General features: G+C 37.6%; 1 protein-coding gene across 3 annotated transcripts in view; it reads right to left on the bottom strand.

Annotated features, from left to right (window-relative positions):
* Positions 1-22,711, bottom strand: part of LOC131036644 (dol-P-Man:Man(7)GlcNAc(2)-PP-Dol alpha-1,6-mannosyltransferase) — a 229,051-nt gene that overhangs the window by 62,968 nt on the left and 143,372 nt on the right. For all 3 annotated transcript variants that reach the window (XR_009104127.2, XM_057968579.2, XM_057968580.2), the window contains one exon: positions 20,056-20,127. Coding sequence is in view for 2 of the 3 variants with exons in the window: in XM_057968579.2 (XP_057824562.1) it covers positions 20,056-20,127 (72 nt within the window). In the remaining variant the exon portion in view is untranslated. The remainder of the gene's footprint in view (positions 1-20,055; positions 20,128-22,711) is intronic.

Raw genomic sequence — 22,711 nt, 5'->3', positions numbered from 1 at the left:
TTTTGTGTTAGTGTCAAAAGTCCCTATAGGAGTCGTTTCTCCACTCCTAGGAGGTAGAATAAGTCAAAAAATGCACAAAGTCTCGATGGACTCCTATTTTCCACCCCTCAAATCTAGTTAAAATGTTAAAAGTCCCTATGGAAATAGAATTTCCACTGAGCGAAATGACAAAATTTGATAAGTTTGGGCTTCATCACAATCCCGATGGAAGACGTTTTTCTCCCATGAAATTAAGTCATAAAAGTGAGTTGTTCTGATGGGAAGAATTTTTCTATTGAGCAATAAAGGTGAAAATGAACTTTGTCCCGATGGAATATGATTTTCCAATCCATTTTTTAGCAAAATGAACTTATTTTGATGATGAAAATGGTCCTAATCCCGATGAGGTGCATTTTTCCCTTCATGGATTGAATTTGCAAGTGTTTGAGGGAAAGTTCCGATGCATCAAGAATCTCCACCGAGGTTGTCCCGATGGAGGTCATTTTTCCACCAGGCCTTCGAGAGCGAAAATGTACAAGGAAAGTGAGTCCCGATGACCCACGTTTTTCCACCAGGAGGTAAAATGATAAGTTGAGTGTAAACAATGTATCCTGATGAGGTTCAATTTTCTACCAGAGTGAAATGAGTGAAACAAAGTGAAATGTGGATGAATTTATGTTGTGTTGATGATGGGTGAATTTCCACCAAGGGGTATTTTGCATGAAAATGATCAAATTTATTTGTCCAGATGGCCATCGATTTTCCTCTCAAGGTTACAATTTGCAAAGTGGGATGAATTTGAATGAAAAATATGTGTCCCAATGAGGTTCAAATTTCCCCAAGTGCCTGAAGGTTGAATCCAAGTGAAATTTTAAAGGTAAATGTGTCCCAATTGGCATCGATTTTCCCTTACCACATACATTTAATGATCAAACAAGGTAAAAATATTGCTAAGTGTTGAAATCTCAATGCATATTGATTTTCCACTTGGCTGGTAAAGGCAAATTTTATCCCACATTGGCTGTGTGGTGACATTTCAAGGTTAAAACATGAATAAAAGACATAGTCCAGGGCCTTATATTTTATTATTTTGTGACTGATTTGATAGTTGGAGAGCTGGAAGAGCAAGTTTCAAGTTCGCCATTACTGGGAGAGTGTGATTTTGTGCCTAAGGCATCAAGTGCACCATTATTGGAGGAGTTTGCTACAGTATAGAGGGCATCATTGCTGGTCAAAGACGCCATTATCAGATCTGAGAGGTTTTTACCAGCCATTTTTCTCAGCACATACATTTCTTCCAGCCATTGATTCAGGCAAAACGTGGTGATTTTCAGCTGAGTAATGGCAGATCACTTCAACCATGAGGATGGTGCCAACCATTGAAATACAAGTTGCAGAGGTGTATTCAGACATCAAACTCAGAAAATCAGACCTGAGAACAACATTACTAGCAATTATTTCAAGGGGAAATCGTACCATTTCCAGCCAAGCAAACACAGATTACATCAGCAACATGAATTGCACAAGTGGAAGGATGACATTCAGCTGATTCCTGAGACATTTTTAGACAAATTTTCAGACTTTTTATACTCAGAAATCAGACCTCAAACGGCGATCTGGGTTGCAATATCATTCATTTTCTGAGTTTGGAAGGGCATTTTTAGACTAAAACATCAAAATCAGACTTATCCTAAGTCTCAAAATTGTTAAGGACATAGCTTCATTTGGATTGAAGCAAATAATATATAACAACATTGAATGAAGGGTCATGTCCCTATAGGGTCATGACTCTACGTGGCATAAGCCACGTAGAAGTCATGCCCCTACATGGACATGACTCTTCATCCTTTTATTTATAGGCATCGACACTTGCTGTGAACTGAAACCTATAACTGTGGCAGTTTCACAAACCAACAAGCTGTCGATATTATCATAGAAGATTAATAGTTAGAGTTATATATATATATACACATCGGAGGTAAAACATATTCATTGTAGTGATCTTATTAAAGTCTATCCTCACTACATATTACCAGACTATTGTATTCTCTATCTCTGATCTAAATGCCTTAACATGGTATCAGAGCCACCTTGGTAGAGATATAATAAAATAGTGACACCTCTTTTCTAAAATAAATTCACACTTGCACTCAAAATCAAAGGAAAATCAATCATGGTGAACAGTGTTAGAGTGGAGGATAGACTCGAAGGCGCATCCAACTTTGTCTCATGGAGAATTCAAATAACAACAATTCTTCAAGAACTTGAACTAGATGCATACATAGAAGAAGATACTAAGATGCCCGAAGACGAGCCAAAGAAAACAACCTGGAAAAGACTCAACAACAAGGCTAAGAAAATCATAATTGATGTTGTTAAAGATCACATTCTCCCAACCATCTCAAAACTAACTACAGCTTATGATATGTTCAAGACCATTCAAAACTCATGAAATAAATAATGCAAGCAGATTGCTCACTTTAAAACAACAATTAATGCATATCTACGTGAACAAAGGAGAAACAATCACATCCTATTTCATGAGGATTTCAGAATTAAAAGACCAATTGTCAACTATTGGGAATAATATAGATGATATTGAGCTATCTCTAATAGCACTTAAGGGATTACCATCCAGTTGGGAATCCTTTATTCAAGGCATTAGTGCTCATTTGACACTACCAAAATTCGATCAACTCAAGAATGATTGTACTCAAGAAGAATCTCGACTAATCACAAGAGGATTGGGTCCAAACAAAGGGGGAGAAATTCAAGCACTACATGCTAACACAAGGAACAAAGGGAAGAAAAGGAAGTTCAAACGGAAGAGAGGAAATAATCACAAAAGTAAAGACTTCTCCAAGATTCAATGCTACAAGTGTGATAAATTTGGACACACTCACAGGTTCTGCCCAGAAAGAAAGAAAGCTCAAGCAACCATAGTTGAAGTCAAGGAAGTAGAGAATCCTCTATTTTTCTTAGCCTTATCAAGCGAACTAAACTCAAACAAACATATGTGGATAATCGACAGTGGAGCATCTCGACACATAATTGGTTTTAGAGATCAATTCGAAACCTTTGAAGGCCACTCAACTAAAAAAGTTACAATAGGAGACAGTTCTACCTATCCAATGAAAGGAATTGGGACCTGCTCAATTCAATTAAGAATAGAAGTTACATTACAATTGAAAGATGCTCTCTTTGTACTAGGTATCAAAAGGAATTTGGTCTATATTTCAGGACTAGCTGATCAAGGATATCGTGTCACCTTCCATGAAGATAAAGTTCTACTCTGGCCTAAAAACTCTAACATAAAGAATGCTATTCCTATAGGATCTAGAGACGGTAGTTTATACAAATTATGTAATACTAAAAAAAAGCAGTAAATCATGAAGTATCAAACTCTAATGAAATTTGGCATAGAAGATTAGGACATCTTCGATTTAGTGCCCTACCTTCTATAGGAAAAATTACCACATGATTACCCAATCTAAAATCTGATCATGTTGGAACTTGTAAAGGATGTGCTCTAGGGAAGAACTCAAAAGGGTCCTTTCCCTCAAGTGAACACAAATCAAAAGTTGTACTAGAACTTGTCCACACTGATTTGTGTGGTCCAATGTCATTACCATCACTAGGGGGATTCTTGTATTACGTGATATTTTTTGATGATTACTCTAGGAAAACTTGGATCTATTTCATAAAACACAAAGAATCAAATGAAGTGTTATTGAAATTTAAAGAATTTAAGGCCCTAGTGAAAAATCAAATTGGGAAGAAAATAAAGACTCTAAGATTAGATAATGGGGGTGAATATATCTCTGAAAATTTTAAAGAAATCTACATTTCTGTTGGGATTAAGAGGGAGTGTACTGTACCTTATAATCCTCAACAAAATGGAGTTGCAAAAAGAAAAAACAGAACCATCATCGAAGCTGCTAAAGCCATGATGCATGATCAAAATCTACATATCTCATTTTGGGCTGAAGCCTGGAATACAGCTGTGTACATTCAAAACAGATGCCCTCATTCAATCCTAGAGAATATAACACCTGAAGAAGCCTATACAAGAAAAAAACCAGATTCAAGCCATCTAAGAATCTTTGGTTGCTACTTGTATATTCACATTCCTAAAGAAAAGAGAACCAAACTAGAACCCTCCGGGAAGAAAGGCATATTTGTTGGCTACAGTGAAACCACTAAAGGATATAGAGTCTATATTCCAGGACGAAGATCCATTGAAATCAGTAGAGATGTCAAATTTGAAGAAGATGTTGCTTATAAACTATCTCTAAGTGCAGAAGATGATCTAACCGCAGAATCGGATGAAAATCCTACAATTGAAAATCAGAGGGAGAATAGCATAGAAAATCATGAACTTCAATCACCAAATTTTGAGAATGCTGAAAATCCTAACAACAAGAAAAGACCACTATGGGCAAGAAAGATGATTGAAGAAAATAATGTGGAACCCGATGAAATCTTCAAAGAGAATAAGAAAACAAGAAGTCAATCATGCTATGTTGCCCTCATGACCGAACTGACAAAATCTGAACCATCAAATGTTGAAGAGGCTTTAACATGTCAAGCTTGGAAAGATGCAATGATTGAGGAATACCAATCTATCTTAAAAAATGATGTCTGGGACATTGTACCTAGACCAAAAGACAAATCAATTGTCTCATCAAAGTGGTTATTCAAAATCAAATATGCACCAGATGGTAGTATTGAAAAACACAAAGCCAGATTCGTTGCCAGGGGGTTCTCTCAAAAGGCTGGAATTGATTACGAAGAGACATTTGCTCAAGTTGCCCGATATACTTCTGTAAGAACCATCATTGCCATTGCAACTTCCAAAGGGTGGAAGATACACCAAATGGATGTGAAGACCGCATTTTTGAATGGTGTTATTGAGGAAGAAGTATATATAGAACAACCTGAAGGCTTTGCTACACATGATAGAAATCTCTGTGTGTAGACTAAAAAACGCTCTCTACGGCCTTAAGCAAGCTCCTAGGGCATGGTACGAAAGGATAGATAGTTATCTCTCCAAACTAGGATATTTCAAAAATGAAGCAGACTCTAACATATACTTCAAAATATTGGATGGTGACATGTTAATACTTGTTGATAACAGGAGAAGATCACCTCATTGCAAAATGCAAACAAGATATTGTGGCTGAATTAGATATGAAGGATCTAGGTCTACTGCACTATTTTCTGGGCCTAGAAGTATGGCAAAAATAGAATTACATTTTCCTAAATCAAGGAAAATACACCACTAGTATCCTGACCAGATTTGGTATGATAGATTGTAAGCCTCTATCCATTCCAATGGAAACAAATCTTCATAAGCTCAAAAGTGAAGCAGTAGATTCAAAACCTACAGATCCTACATACTATAGAAAAATTATCGGATCTCTTATGTACCTGGTAAACACTCGCCCTGATATTTGTTACGCTACCAATCTGTTAAGTCATTTCATGTGCGAACCTAAGAAGATTCACCTAATGGTTGCTAAGCATATTCTGAGATACTTGCATGGCACTATTGGACTTGGCCTGAAGTATAAAAATGTTGAGATACAACTCCAAGGGTATTCTGATTCCGACTGGGTAGGAAGTTCCATTGATTGTAAAAGTACAACGGGGTGTTGCTTTAGTCTTGGATCAGCTATGATATCCTGGTTTAGCAAAAAACAATCAGCAGTTGCTCAGAGTTCCACTGAAGCCAAATATATGGCTACCTCCATGGGAGCACGTGAGGCAGTATGGTTAAGGAAATTGCTAGTTGGACTATTTGGGAAGCCCCTAAACCCCACTGTGATTCACTGTGATAATCAAAGTTGCATCAAACTTTCTGTAAATCCAGTTTTTCATAATCGATCCAAGCATATAGAAATCCCATACCATTACATAAGAGATATGGTAGACAGAGATGTCATCAAATTGACCTACATTAGCACTGAAGAGCAAAGTGCCAACATATTCACCAAACCTCTTGCAAAGTTGAAAGTGGAGTACTTTAGAGGTAAACTTGGTATGACTAAATTATAATGGAAATTTCTGATATTAATCTTAATCATATGTAATTGATATATTCATTAATATGTTGAATGCAATATTGCATGTATGTCTTATGTCATGGAAGGTGACGATCTTTCATGTGATGTAAGTGTATGATCGCTATTGTAAGGTGACGACTTTCACAATAGCCTGATCTGTTATCAAGATTGACTACATTAAGTTGCTGTCCCGAAATGTGCTGGAAATCTTGATACTAAATTTGCTATGATGAGTTATTGAATTGTTATCATTAAATGATTGTTCCGAAATATGTCAGAAATTATGATAACGATCATATCATGATTGACTACATTAATTTGCTGTCCCGGAATGTGCCGGATATCATGATACTAAAATTATTTCACCTACGATAATGACAATGTTACAATTGTCACTAGAATCAAGGTTGTAATCTGATAAGACTTCAAGTAGTTGTTGTCCCAGAGTGCTGGATATCAGATAATCCGTATCTCTCTGAGATATGAAGTATTTCACTAGTAAGTGTTACTAAGTGAATGATCATGTCAAATAAATGTGTATATCTAGAATGTTGTTACTTAAAACTTAATTATGAAATTCAATCCTCTTTTGCTAAGAGGGAGTGTTAAGGATATAGCTTCATTCGGATTGAAGCAAGTAACATATAACAACATTGAATGAAGGGTCACGTCCCTGTAGGGTCATGACTCTACATGGCATAAGCCACGTAGAAGTCATGCCCCTATGTGGACATGACTCTTCATCCTTTTATTTATAGGCATCGACACTTGCTGTGAACTGAAACCAATAACTATGGCAGTTTCACGAACCAACAAGCTGTCGATATTATCATAGAAGATTAATAGTTAGAGTTATATATATATATATATACACATCGGAGGTAAAACATATTCATTGCAGTGATCTTATTAAAGTCTATCCTCACTACATATTACCAGACTATTGTATTCTCTATCTTTGATCTGAATTCCTTAACAAAAATCAGGTTTTCTGAGGACAAATTTTCCAGATTTTGATCAAATCTATTGTATTTTCCAGAATTTGTGTTACCTACAGTTGAATTTCTGATTTTCATGAGCTTATAGGTCTGAAACCTATTTGAAATCAGAACCTTAGTTAATTCTGGAAAATTGATTGTTAAAATTACCTATCACAAGTTGGGACAAAAGTTGAAAATAAAGTCCCTATGAGGTTCGAACTTCCACTCCATCAAATGGTGATCAAAACAACACAAAACTTTCAAGGACAATGAGTCCCGATGAGGGTCGGATTTCCACTTGAGGGCAGAATTACAAAGGAAGGGACAAATCAATTCAAATGAAGATCAATGACAAAGTAGTCCCTATAGGCATCAAATTTCCACCAAGTGAAGAAATAGGCAAAGATAATGCAAATGTTTTAGGAACTTATCTATCCTTATCATGATCGATTTCCCACCAACGGTGAGACAAGGTTTATCCCATAGGTGTTTAATTCAATAATTGTTCGTTTTGCAGGTCAACTGCGAGGAAGAGAAGCATGATGAACAAGCCATGATGTGAAAGAGGATTGCCCAAGGCAGGGAGGAGACTTGATAAAGATATATTTCGATGGGGAAGATCAACATTTCAAGGATGGGAGGAGTGTAATGTCCCCTTCTTAGGTGACATGTAGTTGAGTAGGGATTGGCCTATCATCAGGTTCCTGTTGACGTGTTTTTTTATGACAGCATCTAACACAGAATAAAGTTGCCCAACGGTCACTTTACTCTCTTAATCAAAGTTCAATCATATGCTAAAATTGGTGAGCCTTCTAGAGGAATGATCGCCTCTCCAATATTACTTGGAGAGGCAATCATTCCTCTGGAAGGGCATATTGGAGCTTCAATTTTACTCTTTCCAAGCCGTACCAGACTCTAATGAAGGCATCAGTCCTCATGGCTGGGCGCACTTGGGTATAGGGCAATTTTGACTTAGAGAGCTGGAAAAATTCCAATAAATATTTTGGAGGAGTCTCTTGCATTCTAGAAGACATTCTTAGCATTTTGGAGTGAAGACAGTCAGTCCATGTGGAGAATCGAATTATCTTGTACTGCTGCTATCTATCTCCAGGTTCATTATATTGCATACATATTGCATTAGGAGTTATAGTAACCACTTACTGTGTAATCAGAATTATTAATGCATGTATCTCAGGTGTTAAAATGACTGAATTGTTTACTCTCATATCAGCTTACTTAGTTTGCACGTCAAGATTTTGTATTAATGCCTATCTTCTGTAGGTGCACTTTTCTCATAAGTAGGTCATACATATGCATCTGAAAATACAAAAAAAGAATTGCACTTGCATCTTAGTTTTGACTAGACATCTTAGTGATCATTTACAAGTATCCAAAACATATTTGGTATCAATCAAAACAAAAACAATCAAATTGTAACACCGAACCAGCAAGCATAGGGGTTGCAAGCAAAGTATTTGTCAAATTGTCTAAGGCAAAAAAATCAGGAGAGTACGGTTCCTTTGCTCATCTTTAGTCATTCTGGAATATGCCTTGGGCTTTTTCTTCCCCTTAGCCTTAGCTTGTCCATGCGTGAGAATATGTCCTCGAGGTCGATAGGTGGTTTGGTGGTGGCCTTGCGCTGGGCTCTGACAATTAACCATTCCTGAGGTACAGTCTGGGCTGACGCTATGGTTAAATTTTCACTCCATTCTTTGATGTTTTCAGCCGTCTCATCACAAATTTGCAGCTGTTCTGTTACCGGAGGGGTGGAGGAGGTGCCAAGTTCCTTACTTGCATCTGAACTTTCTCCCACTTCACTGAACAATTGTCTGGTGCCTTCGTGTGATGGTTGCTCTTCAGTCCTCTCGAGCTCGCGGATCTCCTCTGCCCTTTGCTCTCCTTCAACGGTAGAGTCATCTTTGGTTGTATTATGGAGCAGCAGTTCATGGCGGCTCTGTTGGGTGGGTTCATGCACTCCGATCCCTTGAATGGATAGAATCTCTCCTTCCTCTATTTGGTTACCTAGTTGGGTTGATTCAATGGCTCTTAGCTCAGCTTCTAGCATGTTGGGTGCGGGAGGATCATCAGCTCCAAACGCATCAATGTCACTCTGGGAAGGCAGAGCAGGTATATAATCTAATTCTACTACATCGTCGGACGAACTAGGGTCCTTTGACGATGAAGTGACCTCTGGTCTCCTTACAGGAATCTTCTCCCTTCTTGTTCTCTTTGATGTCCGAGTCCCTCTGCAAGCCTTAGCCTTCTTTCTCTTCTCAGGTTTTTCAATTTCTTCCCTGGGTGCACTGGAAGTTCCCTCATCTTCGGAAGACTGAGAATCGAGGCTACACATTAGCTGGTAGGTGAATTGGACTCCCTCATGAATTAGTCGCTCAATCTGCTGATGCAACCATTGGTTTGTATATCTTGTTGGGGCTGCCATGATTGCCTCAAAATCAGTAATTGGATCCTGGGACCAATCAACGCCTGGCAAAAGATGCCTTACTGCCTCAAATTCTCAGACCTAGCGGCAATTTCTTGAATCTGTGAGTTGATCTGGGACCCGGCGGTATTCAAAGAGTCGCATCTGCTGCACACTCAGCCTAGAACATTCATGCCTCCGAACCTCATAGTCATCAGAGCAGTTCTTCCAATAATCCTCAACTGATTCCTTTGCCCTGTACCGCCTACCATAGGCTCTCTTTGCCAGATTATCGTGATCGAAATATTTTCTCGAAAAGTGCTCTTGTAGGCAATAAGAGGCCAGCTCTGCGAGGGATTCCTCTGCTAGGGTGGGGGTCTTCAGATGGACGTCCTGGTTGCCTATGATCATGGGGAACGCGAATCCAGCTTGCTTGCTCTCTCTGAGTAAGATGTCGGCCGGACGTGACTGCCTTACGACCTCCATAAGAACTATTTTGTCGGTTGGGTACCGTGGAAGTCGGAGAGGGGCACCATCAAAGCCCAATATTCGAATATAGGAGAACCTTGGGAACTGGATGAACCAGGCTCTGTATCTCTATACTAGGATGGTAGCTTGCTCTGAGAGCCTTATATGTAATCCTCCCTACATTAGCCTGACCAAGCGCATTGTGAAGGCGTCATTGACGCGCTCATATTGGCCAACTGCATAAGCTGGGCTGCTCTTTTCTCTTTGAGCTGTATCCTGATAGTGCAGCTGCAGGTAACAATCAGACCTTTACTTGACCAGGCCCATTCCCTATTTCACCTTTCATTATTAAACCTAGCAACGGCTGGTTCTTGGTGGACATGTAGACCAAGTAAGAGGTCATAGTGAAGTACTTTTTGCTCTCGAGTTCAATTAGCTGAGCGTGGATGTTGTCGCTTATAATCTGGGCCCAGTCAAACTTAGACTTCCCAGCGAAGACTTGCTCTGTGAAATCAAACATCCACTCTTCAAAGTAGTTGGATTTAGGAAGTCCCATAACCTTGCTGAGTAATGTGACCATATCCCCATGCTCATTATGAAAGTCACTTCTTGGGGTCCTTTTCCCAATTCTGGCACTTGGAGGCCTTCTCTCCTTGTACCACTCTTCGTTGATCAGTGTTTTGCATCTAGCCGGATTCATATCATATGCCCCCTATGCTTCGTCTATAGTCGTGGCCATGGGATTGTTTGGGAAGGGAATGTCGAATGCGTCGCCAATGGCCTCAGGAGTGAAGTTGGCGAGGGTCATATTCTCGAGGAGCACCAATCTGGAACCTGGTTGATAATGTCAGGCAGCCTCTACCACTAACTCATAGTTTTGTACTGCTGGAGGAAATCCTGCCGCTTGGGCAATGCTGCTTTCCACCATCTGTCTGGGCTTGCCATATGCGTTAGGGGAGAAGACCCGATTCCTGAAGTCTTGGATATCAATATGGCCTAGGTCAATATCACCGACACTGTCCCAGGCGCTTTGAACTTTTGACTCCCTCAATCCCCCTCTTTGATACTAGTACTTCATCCTTTCAACTTTACGTGGGATATCTGATTTGGATGCTCGCGATGTCTCAGCTGTAGCGGGCGTTTTTTATGATTCCACCGCCGATTTAGGCATTTATCCTGCACAGCCAGACGCGGATTACGGGGCAATATAAAAGGAGTAAGGCGGGTTAGATAGAGAATACTCCAACATTCAAGGATTAATTCAAAATTTAAATTGGAAACGGAGTGATATTGCTAACTAAGAGCCTGATTGAGCAAAACATTTATTCATGAAGCTTTTGATCGCGAATTTATATTTAAGCATTTTCTGGATTAATTTTCAAAAGGGACAAAGCTCGAAAAATTCTCCTAAGTTTGAAAATGCAATTTCTGCTTAAATCTTAGGAGCAAATTCTAATTTCGACTACTTTGCACGACGTTTTAATAATCGGAAAAAAGATGCTAATTTTAAGCATTTTAATCAGTTTTGCACATGCATGCATCCAATTTATAAAAATTTCAGATGATCAAGAGAGACAAAGCGTAATTACCTAATGAAAATGGATGGCGAGAAATTGCCCGACTTGCTGTGCAAAAACGAATGGATAAATCTGCAAATTTTGAATTCCAACGGTTATCTCTCTAATTCAAATTTTCGTGGTTGCGGTTGGAAAAGAATTTGCAATGTCGAGTTTTAAACTAGGCGATTTTCACTTTAGGCGATTTAGCAATTTGAACCTGGATGCTTGGAAGGGTTTGTGTCCGCGTTTTACCTTGAATGCAAATTATACTCTCTGGCTTCCCTTTCAAAATCGAACGCAATCCTCTCTCAAGCGAACTTCGGTGGTACGGAGGGGTTTTGCAGGCCTTTTAAACTTCACACTTCGTCTCCCAAATCGCAAACTCCGGATGCCTTTGCGTTATGAGGTTTACTGCACTTTCGCGCCGTGTTCTTCGGATGAATGGAGGATTTCGAAGCATTTGGGGTTTTCGCCAAAACTGCCCTTGCTTCTTCGCGGCCATCCTCTAGCTCGTGACTTCGGTGCAATGGAGGTTTTAGGAACCTAAACTGCATTTTTCCTTGAAATACTTCGATGCTTTTCACACAAACTTCGGACCTTTTAGACGTTTTGGTGATTTTCAAGGCTTTCACGTTTTTTGCGAGTTTTACGAATTCTCCCGTTTTGCTCTTAGGGCCTGAAATTCGGCCCATAAGGCGATTTTGGCAACTTTAAGACAAATTCAGACCTTTGGCACATTTTTGCAACTTTAAAGAATTTTTCGGACCCTTTACGCCTTTTGCGAACTTAAAGTATTTTTGGAGGTTTGAACGCCTTTTGCGATTTGAAGTATTTTAAAATTTCGGAGCTTTTATGCCTTTTGTGAACTTAAAGTATTTTCAGAGGTTTGAACGCCTTTTGTGATTTTAACAGATTTCAGAGCTTTCACGCCTTTTGGCGACTTGAAGTTTTGAAATTTCGGCCCCAGGGTCCGAAATTAGGCAACTTAAGTGAATTTCGGACCTAGGGGGGTTTTCCAATTCTCGGAATTTCTCTCATTTTGTGCCTAGGGTCCGAAATTTGGCCCCCTAGGCGATTTTGCAAGCCTTTGAAATTTCTCTCCTTTTGTCCCCAAGGTCTGAAATTCGGCCCCCTGGGCGATTTTGCAAACCTTCGAAATTTCTCTCCTTTTGTGCGAGCTTGGGCACTTGGGCGAGTTTGGAGGACTTTGGCATTTTGCAACGAAATTCGCTCCTCCTTCTCCGGCTATCGAAAATCATCATTCGTTCAAATCTTGTAAACTTTGTAAAAACAAACCTCATGCAATCCATCTCATCGCTCTTACGCGAAATGACAGTTTTGGGTCGTCATGCGACCTTCAGACGTGCTGCTCTTTGCTTGGCGAGCCTCGCCAACTTCTATCACCTTACACCTATCCAAGGTGATTTCACAATTTTGAACAATCTCCTGGCATTCGTGGCCGAGGGCTAGACTAGCCTAATGGAATCATCAGCTCTTTCCTTTCAACATCATCACTTCATGGACCGGTCGCGGACTCGCTCGAAAGGACGCGAGATGCGCTATGCGAAACTCAACAGGGCGAAGACGAAGGGCTCAAAAAAGGGAAGGGGGACCTTGTCGGCGATAGGGAGCGTGTGCAACGCACAAAACTCACCTAGCGGATTCTTAGGCTTACGCTCTAACCAGATCTCCCTTGGATTGATTTTGGGCATTCAAAATGTGAGACTCTCCACGCAGGACAAAAGCTAAAAACCAAAGAGGGGGACCCTGTTGGCGACAGGGAATGTGTGTAACGCACAACAGTACTCAAGGCATCAACTTCTTATTTTATTTTACCAATAAGGTGAAAGGGGTGATTAGTAATGTTATCGGCTTTTTGCACTATTTACTAAATTATCCAAACTTGCCAACAAACTCCAATAAAACATGAATATACCAAGCCTTGTTTTTATCGAGCATTTGGAGAAGTTGTCAAACTTACCGAAATCATCGACAGGCATAAATTCACTCTTGGGTTGGTCTTCAAAAACCAATTACTAACTTGAATATTAGCCATTTGAAATAGGTTATTTATTTTGGTGGAGTTTCCGATGGATGTAGAGTACCGATAACCTTGCATTTTCTTTGGATTGGTTCTTGGAGGTATTTTAACAACTAAGCCAAATGGCCTATGGCACTTGGCAATTCATTAATATCAGCATTGAGATGTTTATCCACAACTTTTGTTAGTGCTTGCCAACACTTAATAGACTTTCACAATCACTTGAAGCCAAAATAAGAGTAAACCAAGAGAAGTTTGGGAGGCTTCAAGTCCTTTCATCACTTCTTGATAAAGACATTTTCAAAGGAGCTTTAACAAAGACTTCCAATGACTTTTTCTTGTCTTTGCTTTCAATTCTTTAAGTCAAGTAAAGATATTGTGGACCCTGTTTGTTAATACCTTCTAAATATCCAAGTACATTTCTTAAGTAAACTAGTTCCATCACTTGTTCTTCCATGATTGACCCCTTATTGAAAGATAAGATATGGCAAAATAGTAAAATTGTCATAACTTTTACTTGGATTAATAGTTTCTTATGAAAAATGGCCACAATGCTGAAAATGACATCACAACCCTCCTTATCAAACTACTCCATCTCAACCTTGATAGAAATGTTGATTTAATTATTTTTCATGAAAGTTCTTATGAAAGGATTGTTGATGTAATTAATTTATTTTATTTATCTCTAGGATATAATGACACTTTACTTAAGCTTACTTAGGGAATTGCATAGGAGTAGTTGGAGCATTACCACTTTGGGTGGACTTGTCCTTTCCTAGGATGCATTGTTACTTGTGTCGAGTGGTTGAGTTCTAATTAACTCTTACCTACCCTTGCATCTCATTAGGCCACATGTCATTATTGTGTGCCCTCTTTCCCTATTGCCTTGCCTTTATAAGCAGGTTCCAGTACATTGTATGTTGATCCGGCTATTTTGAATCTTAATGAGAACATAGTTTGTTCTTGTCACATATTATTTCTCTCTTGTTCTTGTGCTTTCCATTGCCTCTAGATCTTGGGTGGCTACCTTCATAGACAATTCTCATGTGGATTTTGTGCCAACTCGAACCAATTTTCAAAATTAATCGTTTTCGTGATTTTTGGCAAGCCGCAGCACTGCTCTTGCGGGTTTTGATCATGACTGATGATCCTGCTTCGAAATGGAAAGAGGCTTGACATTTGAGGATGATTAGAAACCTTCTAGACCAAGAGCTATCCCACACTAAATCTCAAATGCCAAAAATTTAAAAATCAGTCAAGTTTAAAAACTGGGCTAACTAGATGAAAACCTTCGAAGTATCCAATGGATTGGATGGAAACCCAATCACAATATTGGGTGGATTCATTTCGGGATCTACAATTGGACAAATTCAAGAAATTTGTAAAGTCTTTATGAAAGACAAATATTAGAGGTTAGCATTGGATTAAGATATTTTTCTCATTCAAGAAGTTTATTTGAAGTTACAAAAAAGGTCATTGACCAAACTTTTGGATAAGTATGAGGTTGGTCATAAAATGACTGCCTAAGTTGAATGGATCGATCAAGTGTAATGATAAAAAAATGCACATGTATTGGAAGCGAATGCTATTGTTGGCAGACGCAGTTTCCTTTAATCTCTAACTTTCCTGAAGACACATCTTGGTGTGAATGTTATTGCCAACCTTTGGAATAAACTAATTGTAAAAGTTGTAGAATACAACCTCACAGAACCCAGTGAATCCCTGTATGCAAATAACCTATCACAACAATGGAAGATTCACAAAACACAAAGATTGCTTTGAAAACCTAGAGCAAGAGAATGCAATAATGATAATCAGATAATGAATTACAAAAGGGATCAACCCTTATAAAAGGAGATCAAACCTAAAAAAGAAAAACCCTAAAAGCAATTAATTATTAATATTCCTAAGTTTAGCTTCCTAAATTTAGCTTAAGTGAAATAGAGAAAAGCTGACTTAATTATTAAATCAATATGATTTAATTAATTAAGTAAACTAATACCTTTTACTCTAACACCCCCCCTTAAGATGAAGTTAGGGAGAAGCTAAAAAACAACTAAGGACTAGATGCATGAAGGCCAAAAAAAAATGAGTCCCGACAACAAGGCCTGATGAGGTACCCAAGTACAATGAAATCTCTGTAAAGTGGAGAAAAGAGAGAAAACTCAGTGGGAACAAAACTCCTCTCCAAGAAGAGATGAAAGCTCAAGTGAAGGACTAAGAATCCTCCCAACAAGATTGTTCCAAAAGATAGGAACAAAAGACGAGCATGAAGAATCACTAAAGCATGAAGAAGTTGCAAACACTGTCATCGAATGACTACTATGATGCTGAAATAAGAACCTCCTCTGAAACAAAAGATGATCAAGATCAAGAAGACATGAATCTGCATGAGTGCCCTCAATGAAACTACTCGAATCCGAATCAAATGGCAAACACAGGCAAAACATCTGGAATCCGAAGATACAAATGGCACGAGTACCAAAAGTTTGAAGAACTAATCAAATGAAAAAATGGAAGGTCGCCTCCGAAAAATAGGAATGCAAGAGTGTCCACATGGTAAGTATTCCATCTCACCGAAATGCATGCGTAACCAGCCGCTGCATCTGCCTAGTACATAGGAACAAATACTAAATACATAGCTCACTCCAACGCGAAACTAAGGAAGCATTAGCACCAACAGTAGAAACACCCCCCCATAATGCTGACAAGGGAAAGGTATGACAGGTACACTGAATCTAAAAGCCATAATGTAGTGCATGAAGAAGAACCAAGGACATCTGACCGTGTAGACATGAAAGTACAAGCAAAAACAGGGGGTGTGCAAACCAAGGCACACACGCATGCGAAAGGTATGAAGGCAAACAAAGGCAAACATCAAACCCCCATGGCACTTTATATCACAGTGCAAGTACAATAAGGCACAAAACTGGTGTGCAAGATCCCATAATACATGTGCAATACAGAGGCACTTTATCTCAATATGTTAACAAAATCATAAGTGCTTACAATGATAGCTCAGAATGTAAAAAAAAGACATAAGATTGGAAATACATGAAGAATAGCCAAAAAAGAGTCATCCCACACAAACTAGAAGTTTCCACGAGCTCATATGTCCAAGTAATTCACCAGAGTGTGAAAACACAAAACACTGAATAAAATGTACTTGGAGTAAAATCTGGAAAAAGTGCATGGATGGCTATGAAGAGGTCTAAAACATCGTCCCAACGTCGCTGGAATTGCAAAAAACGAAGAAACTAGCGAAAAGATATGAGCTCGGGACTAAAAACAACATCTCTGACTTCAAATGGCTATAGAATGTACCAGCACCAAAAACAAGGGATGAAACCCAAAAATCTAGAAAGTAGACGAAACCAACTTTCCAACGAAATCTTGTTTGCCAAAAAACGATATCGTATGCCCAAGTTATGACCAAAACAAAAAAACCCTCTTTTCAGGCACAAAGAGGGTCACAAGGGGCCATGCAAGCCATCCGTACCACTGATGTCAGCATGATGTCATGCTGACATCAACGTTGATGCAATGTTATTTTGTTGCAAGGGGTTGACTTTTTTTTTTAATTAAGAAAAATAATCTTTTAACAACATGCACCAACTTGAATTTTGTTTTACAAAAAAAATTAGAAACCCAGCAATCAAAGTTTTTTCTTTTACCAGCCAGTTGATTTTTATTTTTTGAAAATATTTCTGACGCAGGTGCAAGTACATCCGTACGGATTTTTGTGCCTCAAAAAATGTACCAATAAAAAATCATGCCCCAAATGCCCCTGTCACCAAAAATAGGCAAATTATATATCAAAATTCATGGAATCCGCCTTCTGAATCCAACTATGAGGTCCTTTTGGGCCCAAAAAGGCTCCAAAAAACAAGTGCCCCCCTAAATCACCAAAAAATTTGAATTTTCAAACCCTCACAGATCTAGCCCAAGTGAATCAAAAATTGACAAACAAAAGGTCAATCTTCACTATTTTGCACGTGTCGGATTCAATGGTGAGGTCAAAATCAACCCAAATTGCACAAAAGACCTGCTATAGGTAGAATCTCCCAATCAAACGAACAGGAAAGCCTCAAGTCTGAAACTCTAATACCATGTAAAAGTTGTAGAATACAACCTCACAGAACCCAGTGAATCCCTGTATGCAAATAACCTGTCACAACAATGGAAGATTCACAAAACACAAAGATTGCTTTGAAAACCTAGAGCAAGAGAATGCAATAATGATAATCAGATAATGAATTACAAAAGGGATCAATCCTTATAAAAGGAGATCAAACCTAAAAAGGGAAAACCCTAAAAGCAATTAATTATTAATATTCCTAAGTTTAGCTTCCTAAATTTAGCTTAAGTGAAATAGAGAAAAAGTGACTTAATTATTAAATCAATATGATTTAATTAATTAAGTAAACTAATACCTTTTACTCTAACACTAATACATGTGGAGAACTGATCTGGCAGCTAGATGATATTGTAGCCAATCATGACTAGCACTAAAGCACAGTCGACTAAGAAACTATGTCTTGCACTTAATAAATAGAGCCAACTCCCATTCATAATGAGATGTGAACTGCAAAAGTTCTCAGGGCTTGTCAAATGTGACGAGAAGAATTTACTTGACGTTGTTGAACATTAACTACCAGCTTGGCCATTGGAGAGTTGTGGAAGGAAGAAGTGAATCCATGAAACATTTTATCCATGTGATAGAAGTTGGCAAATATCAAATGTGAGTCACTAAGATTCATTGTAGAAATTTTGTCTAAAACTGTTAGATATCGCCCCTAATAGGCTTCTTGATACAAAGGAATCCAAATAAAATAGTCTCCCACAAGATTCCATGTATATCCAAACTGGCATTGATTTTCATGAATTGCAATCCCACTATTAAAAAAAAAAATAGATTCAATCCAGAAATATATAAATATTTACAACTCGTATACTAGAAACTCCTCTCATAAAATACCTTTGAAATGTTGATTGAATGAGAACTTGATATTTTTTTATCTCACCAATCTCCACAACTCCATATTTAACCCATTGAAGAATCTGGGTGAAAGGAAATTATTAATTTGATGAATTCTTCCAATTCCAAAGTCATTCTTATAATAGTATTTTTCTGTTTCACACACCATTATATTAATTAGTGACTTTAATTATTTTTGGTCTAAGTCACATTTAATTAATTATTTAATATTACCTTTATAATTCACTTTAAGCAATAATATTAAATAATTAATTTAATTTCCCTTTATAAAACATAGTTTGTGAGAAGGGACATTACAAAATATGGGTGGAAGATGTAGGATCCATGAAACATACAAATGGCATCCAAATGAGAAAAATTCATTGAGGTCTTCCTAACATTTATCTCAAAATGCACAACCTGAAACAATTGATTGATTTTTATTCATAACTCGGAAGTATGAAGTCAAAATCATGTGACATTTGTTTCATAGCATGGTGAAAAGTTGCAGGACCATTGTTAGGGAAGGTGAGAAAGCACTTTTCAGGGGACATGTACAATGGGAATTGCTGTTAGTAAGATGTTTGAGTGTAATAGCCAAGGAAAAAACTGTCCTTGTAGAAAAGGATTTGTTTGTACCTTTCATTGTCATTTATATGTTGCATTTTGATCTGATAACAAATGAGATGTTAACTCAAAAAGGAAATTTATTAAAGTTGTAGCCATTTCGCATTGCATTGTTTTGGTACAACTTAAAGTCTCCAAGAGAGCAGAAGTTGGTAGACCATTGAGGAAACAAAGTTTGGATTCTTCTTGTAGAATTGTTTATAATCTTTTGGGATGTGTGTCTTGAACATTATTGAATAAACATTCAGATACATTTGGACTGTTGACAGTAGGAAAATGTAGTTTTGCGGCAAGTCCAAAAAAATATAATAAGGGGATTATCTAAAGTGTAATACTTTTACACATTTGGACTCTTCTTGAAAAGTTATGCAATTATAATAAAAATAGCACCTGATTTTGAGTCTATATTTAAATATTATGACCTCTGCAAGTTTCAAGACCATACATCCCATTTTACTAGTTTGACTAGGGTCAAATCCATCACTGATAGGACAAAATAGCAGAGCTGAGGGGTTATCTGGGAAGATTAACTGCTTTATCAAGCATTTTATCAAGGGTCTGCAAATTTGTTTTGATAGCTGTGTCTCAGAGAAAATTCACGAGTTTCTTTGCACCACTTGATATGTGTCTCTGGCAAGTTACTAGCAAGGCAGGATTACTCACAAATTCAGCAAGAACCCATTTAGTTTGCAATCCATACTTGAATCAAAGTCAGGCAACACAATTCAGCCATTACCATTAGAATTAAATTAGAAATTGCCAAATAATTGAAGATGAGATAATATAACTTCTATATCATGGCCTAAACTAGAATCATAAGCTGGGAACTTGAAACAACAGATAAACTTGGTGCAAATACAAGAACCATGTGATTGTTCACAATGTAAGGAAATCAATCCAGACAAAATTAATATTATTAGCATAATTCAAGGAACTTACAAAGCACAGTGGGAAAGCCACCAACAATGATCTTGGAAGTGCTGAAGTAAAATACCAATGAACAGGAAACACCTGGGCAGGTCCATAGATGAAAGATAACTTTGGAAAATTTTCTCCTTAGAAGATATAATTACTGAAGTAATTCAAGAAAATAAACTAATAACTGATGTTTTGAAGCGATAGACAAAAAAGAGAAGCGGAACTATCAAAATATAGATAACAAAGTAAAGTTAACAAGTTTTCAGTCATAAAATGTTGCATTAGTTAGAATGTGCAATATTTGTCCCCAAAAGAATTCGTTGAAAATGTAAGGAAATCAATATCTTTGTTGATCTACATCTTGAAAAATTATAGTAAAAGAAGAGCAACACTTGTGTTGATGAAATAAGTGGTCCTTTCTCTTTTTGATATAAGCAAAGGAAGAAGGGAGAAGGAAAAATGTACTCAATGGTCTACTTAGTCCCCATGGTCACTTGGCTAACGGTGACATTAAGGAACACATTTGGTCATCCCAGGTTAATATAGCTGTATTGTACTCTATAACCTTTCCTTCACCTCTACAGAAAATGTGTAAACATTCCCCGAGTACTAAAACAAACATAAAAAATAAAATCTGGGAAGCATGACAAATAAATTGAAAAAAGGCTTTGATTACATTTGTAGATGAGTTGTGAAAAATATTTATATTAGATAAATTTGTGGATATTTTAGGGTTAATTTTATCATGGAACTTTGGTGTCTATTTTAAAAAAACTATATCTGTGATGGATAGAAATGAAGAATTATTTGGTATACATCTATCATGGGATTTCAACAATTTCCTTTTTCTTTACTCCATTACCTATATTTTTATGGGTTGAAGAGGCACTTAATCAGTGCCAAGTCAAGCTCAAGCTGCTTTTACAACACAAATGATAAGATGCACATTGCCTGAAAAACAAGATTCAGTTTTCCTATATCTATTGTAGAATCTCAGCATCTGTGTTTCCTTCAGCCTTGTACAATTTTCAAATTTACAATACAGGAAGAGGCAGTGCAAGGCTTTAATACATATTTGAATATTTTGGCACCTCCAAAGGTCAATGCAGCATTATCCAAGAAATAGGTGGGGGGAATAAAGTAAAACCATGTGGCCGATTAATGTTGAATAATATAAAGAATAGATGAAAAATTTGGCTGAAGGGTGCTCAAATGGGCACATTTACAGCATGTGATTAGTACATTATTCGAATCATTTTCATTTCATTTCACTATCCATTCATCATTTTCTACTTTATTATAATTATGCTATAATAGTTTATTTTTGGGGGGGGATTATTGATATAATTCAGTAATTTTGGATAGGAATAAAAAAAAAGGATTAAAAGTTGCTTGGTAATTGTTTCAATTAATAATCAGTTGCCTTGGCATTGTTGTTCCAGCTGCTGCAATGAGTCCTGACAGAGATGTTATTAACAAGGGAGCATCCTAGGCTCTAGCACATAATACTTACCCTATTTCTAGCATGTAAAGTGATCATAAGGGTGTTTACATCAGTTGCTATCTTATATCATGTGTAGATGTTGTGAGATAAGCATATGGCCTTTTTAGATGCCTTTTTGATGGAAGAGACCGTGTAGAATCTGAATTATGCCATATGAATGAACACAACAGTTTGTCAGCAATTCAGAAATAGTCTGTCAGCAGCAGTACAACATTGTTTTCGGCAAAGCTACAAAACATTTTCCATCAGCAGCTGAAGACCATTGCCTATCAATTAACTGTAAAACAACAAAGAATTTGGGCGGCATGTGGTTGGTTGACAAAAGGTATATTGACAATAGGCTTCTTGAAACAATTTTATTAACAGGCAGAAAATTGGCAGGATAAACATTAGTGCAAGTCTCCTGAGAATAAATCCACGCCCATAAACATTCTATTTCTTGTCTCAGTAAAGTATACTAATTAAATAACTGCATAAGCAAGGGTAAACATGAGTTTGAACTGTCTACAACATTCAGAAATCAAGTCTGCTTCCTAGTAGTTTTTAGCCTTATGTGCAAAGATACAATTCCATTGTTGTATTGTCTGGAACCCATAATAAAATGAATGAAACAACTTATACACACACAAAAATAAAAAGCTCATAACAAAACAAACCCAAAAACTGCCTTTGGGCTCATATAATATCTCTAGTTTGTTTTCCATTGCATTGCAAAGGAAATTGTGTAGTTAATGGCATATTCCTTAATATGTTGCAGGGACACATACTCTGTGAAAAACATTTCTATTCACAGTAATGTGCCACAAGCTACCACATTGTTGGAAGTTGCTGCAAGAGCTTTTAGCTATAAACTTGGATTTCGAACCAAAATTCCATACATAAAGATTGTTTTTTGATGCACATATGGCATTGAAGTTGATGTTTGTAATGTCCCCTTCTCAATGATGTGCTTCCAGTGGTCCATTGGCCGATTTCAGGGACAAGTAGGCTATGTCGAATGAAGAATTAGGCTTTCGAACATTGGTGCAGCATGAACTTACTATTTTTAGTAAGTTAAGGGTTGACTGTTTGGAATCCGGATGATACTGTCTTACTGAGTTTTCCATGTTCTGTCACTGGGTGCGAAGATTATGTTTTTCGGAGCAGTATTGCATGACTTACTATTTTTAGTAA

This window comes from Cryptomeria japonica, chromosome 1 (genome assembly GCF_030272615.1).
Source record: "Cryptomeria japonica chromosome 1, Sugi_1.0, whole genome shotgun sequence".
NCBI lineage: Eukaryota > Viridiplantae > Streptophyta > Pinopsida > Cupressales > Cupressaceae > Cryptomeria > Cryptomeria japonica.
The sequence above is the reverse complement of the archived record's forward strand: the minus strand, read 5'-3'. Positions and strand labels throughout refer to the sequence as shown.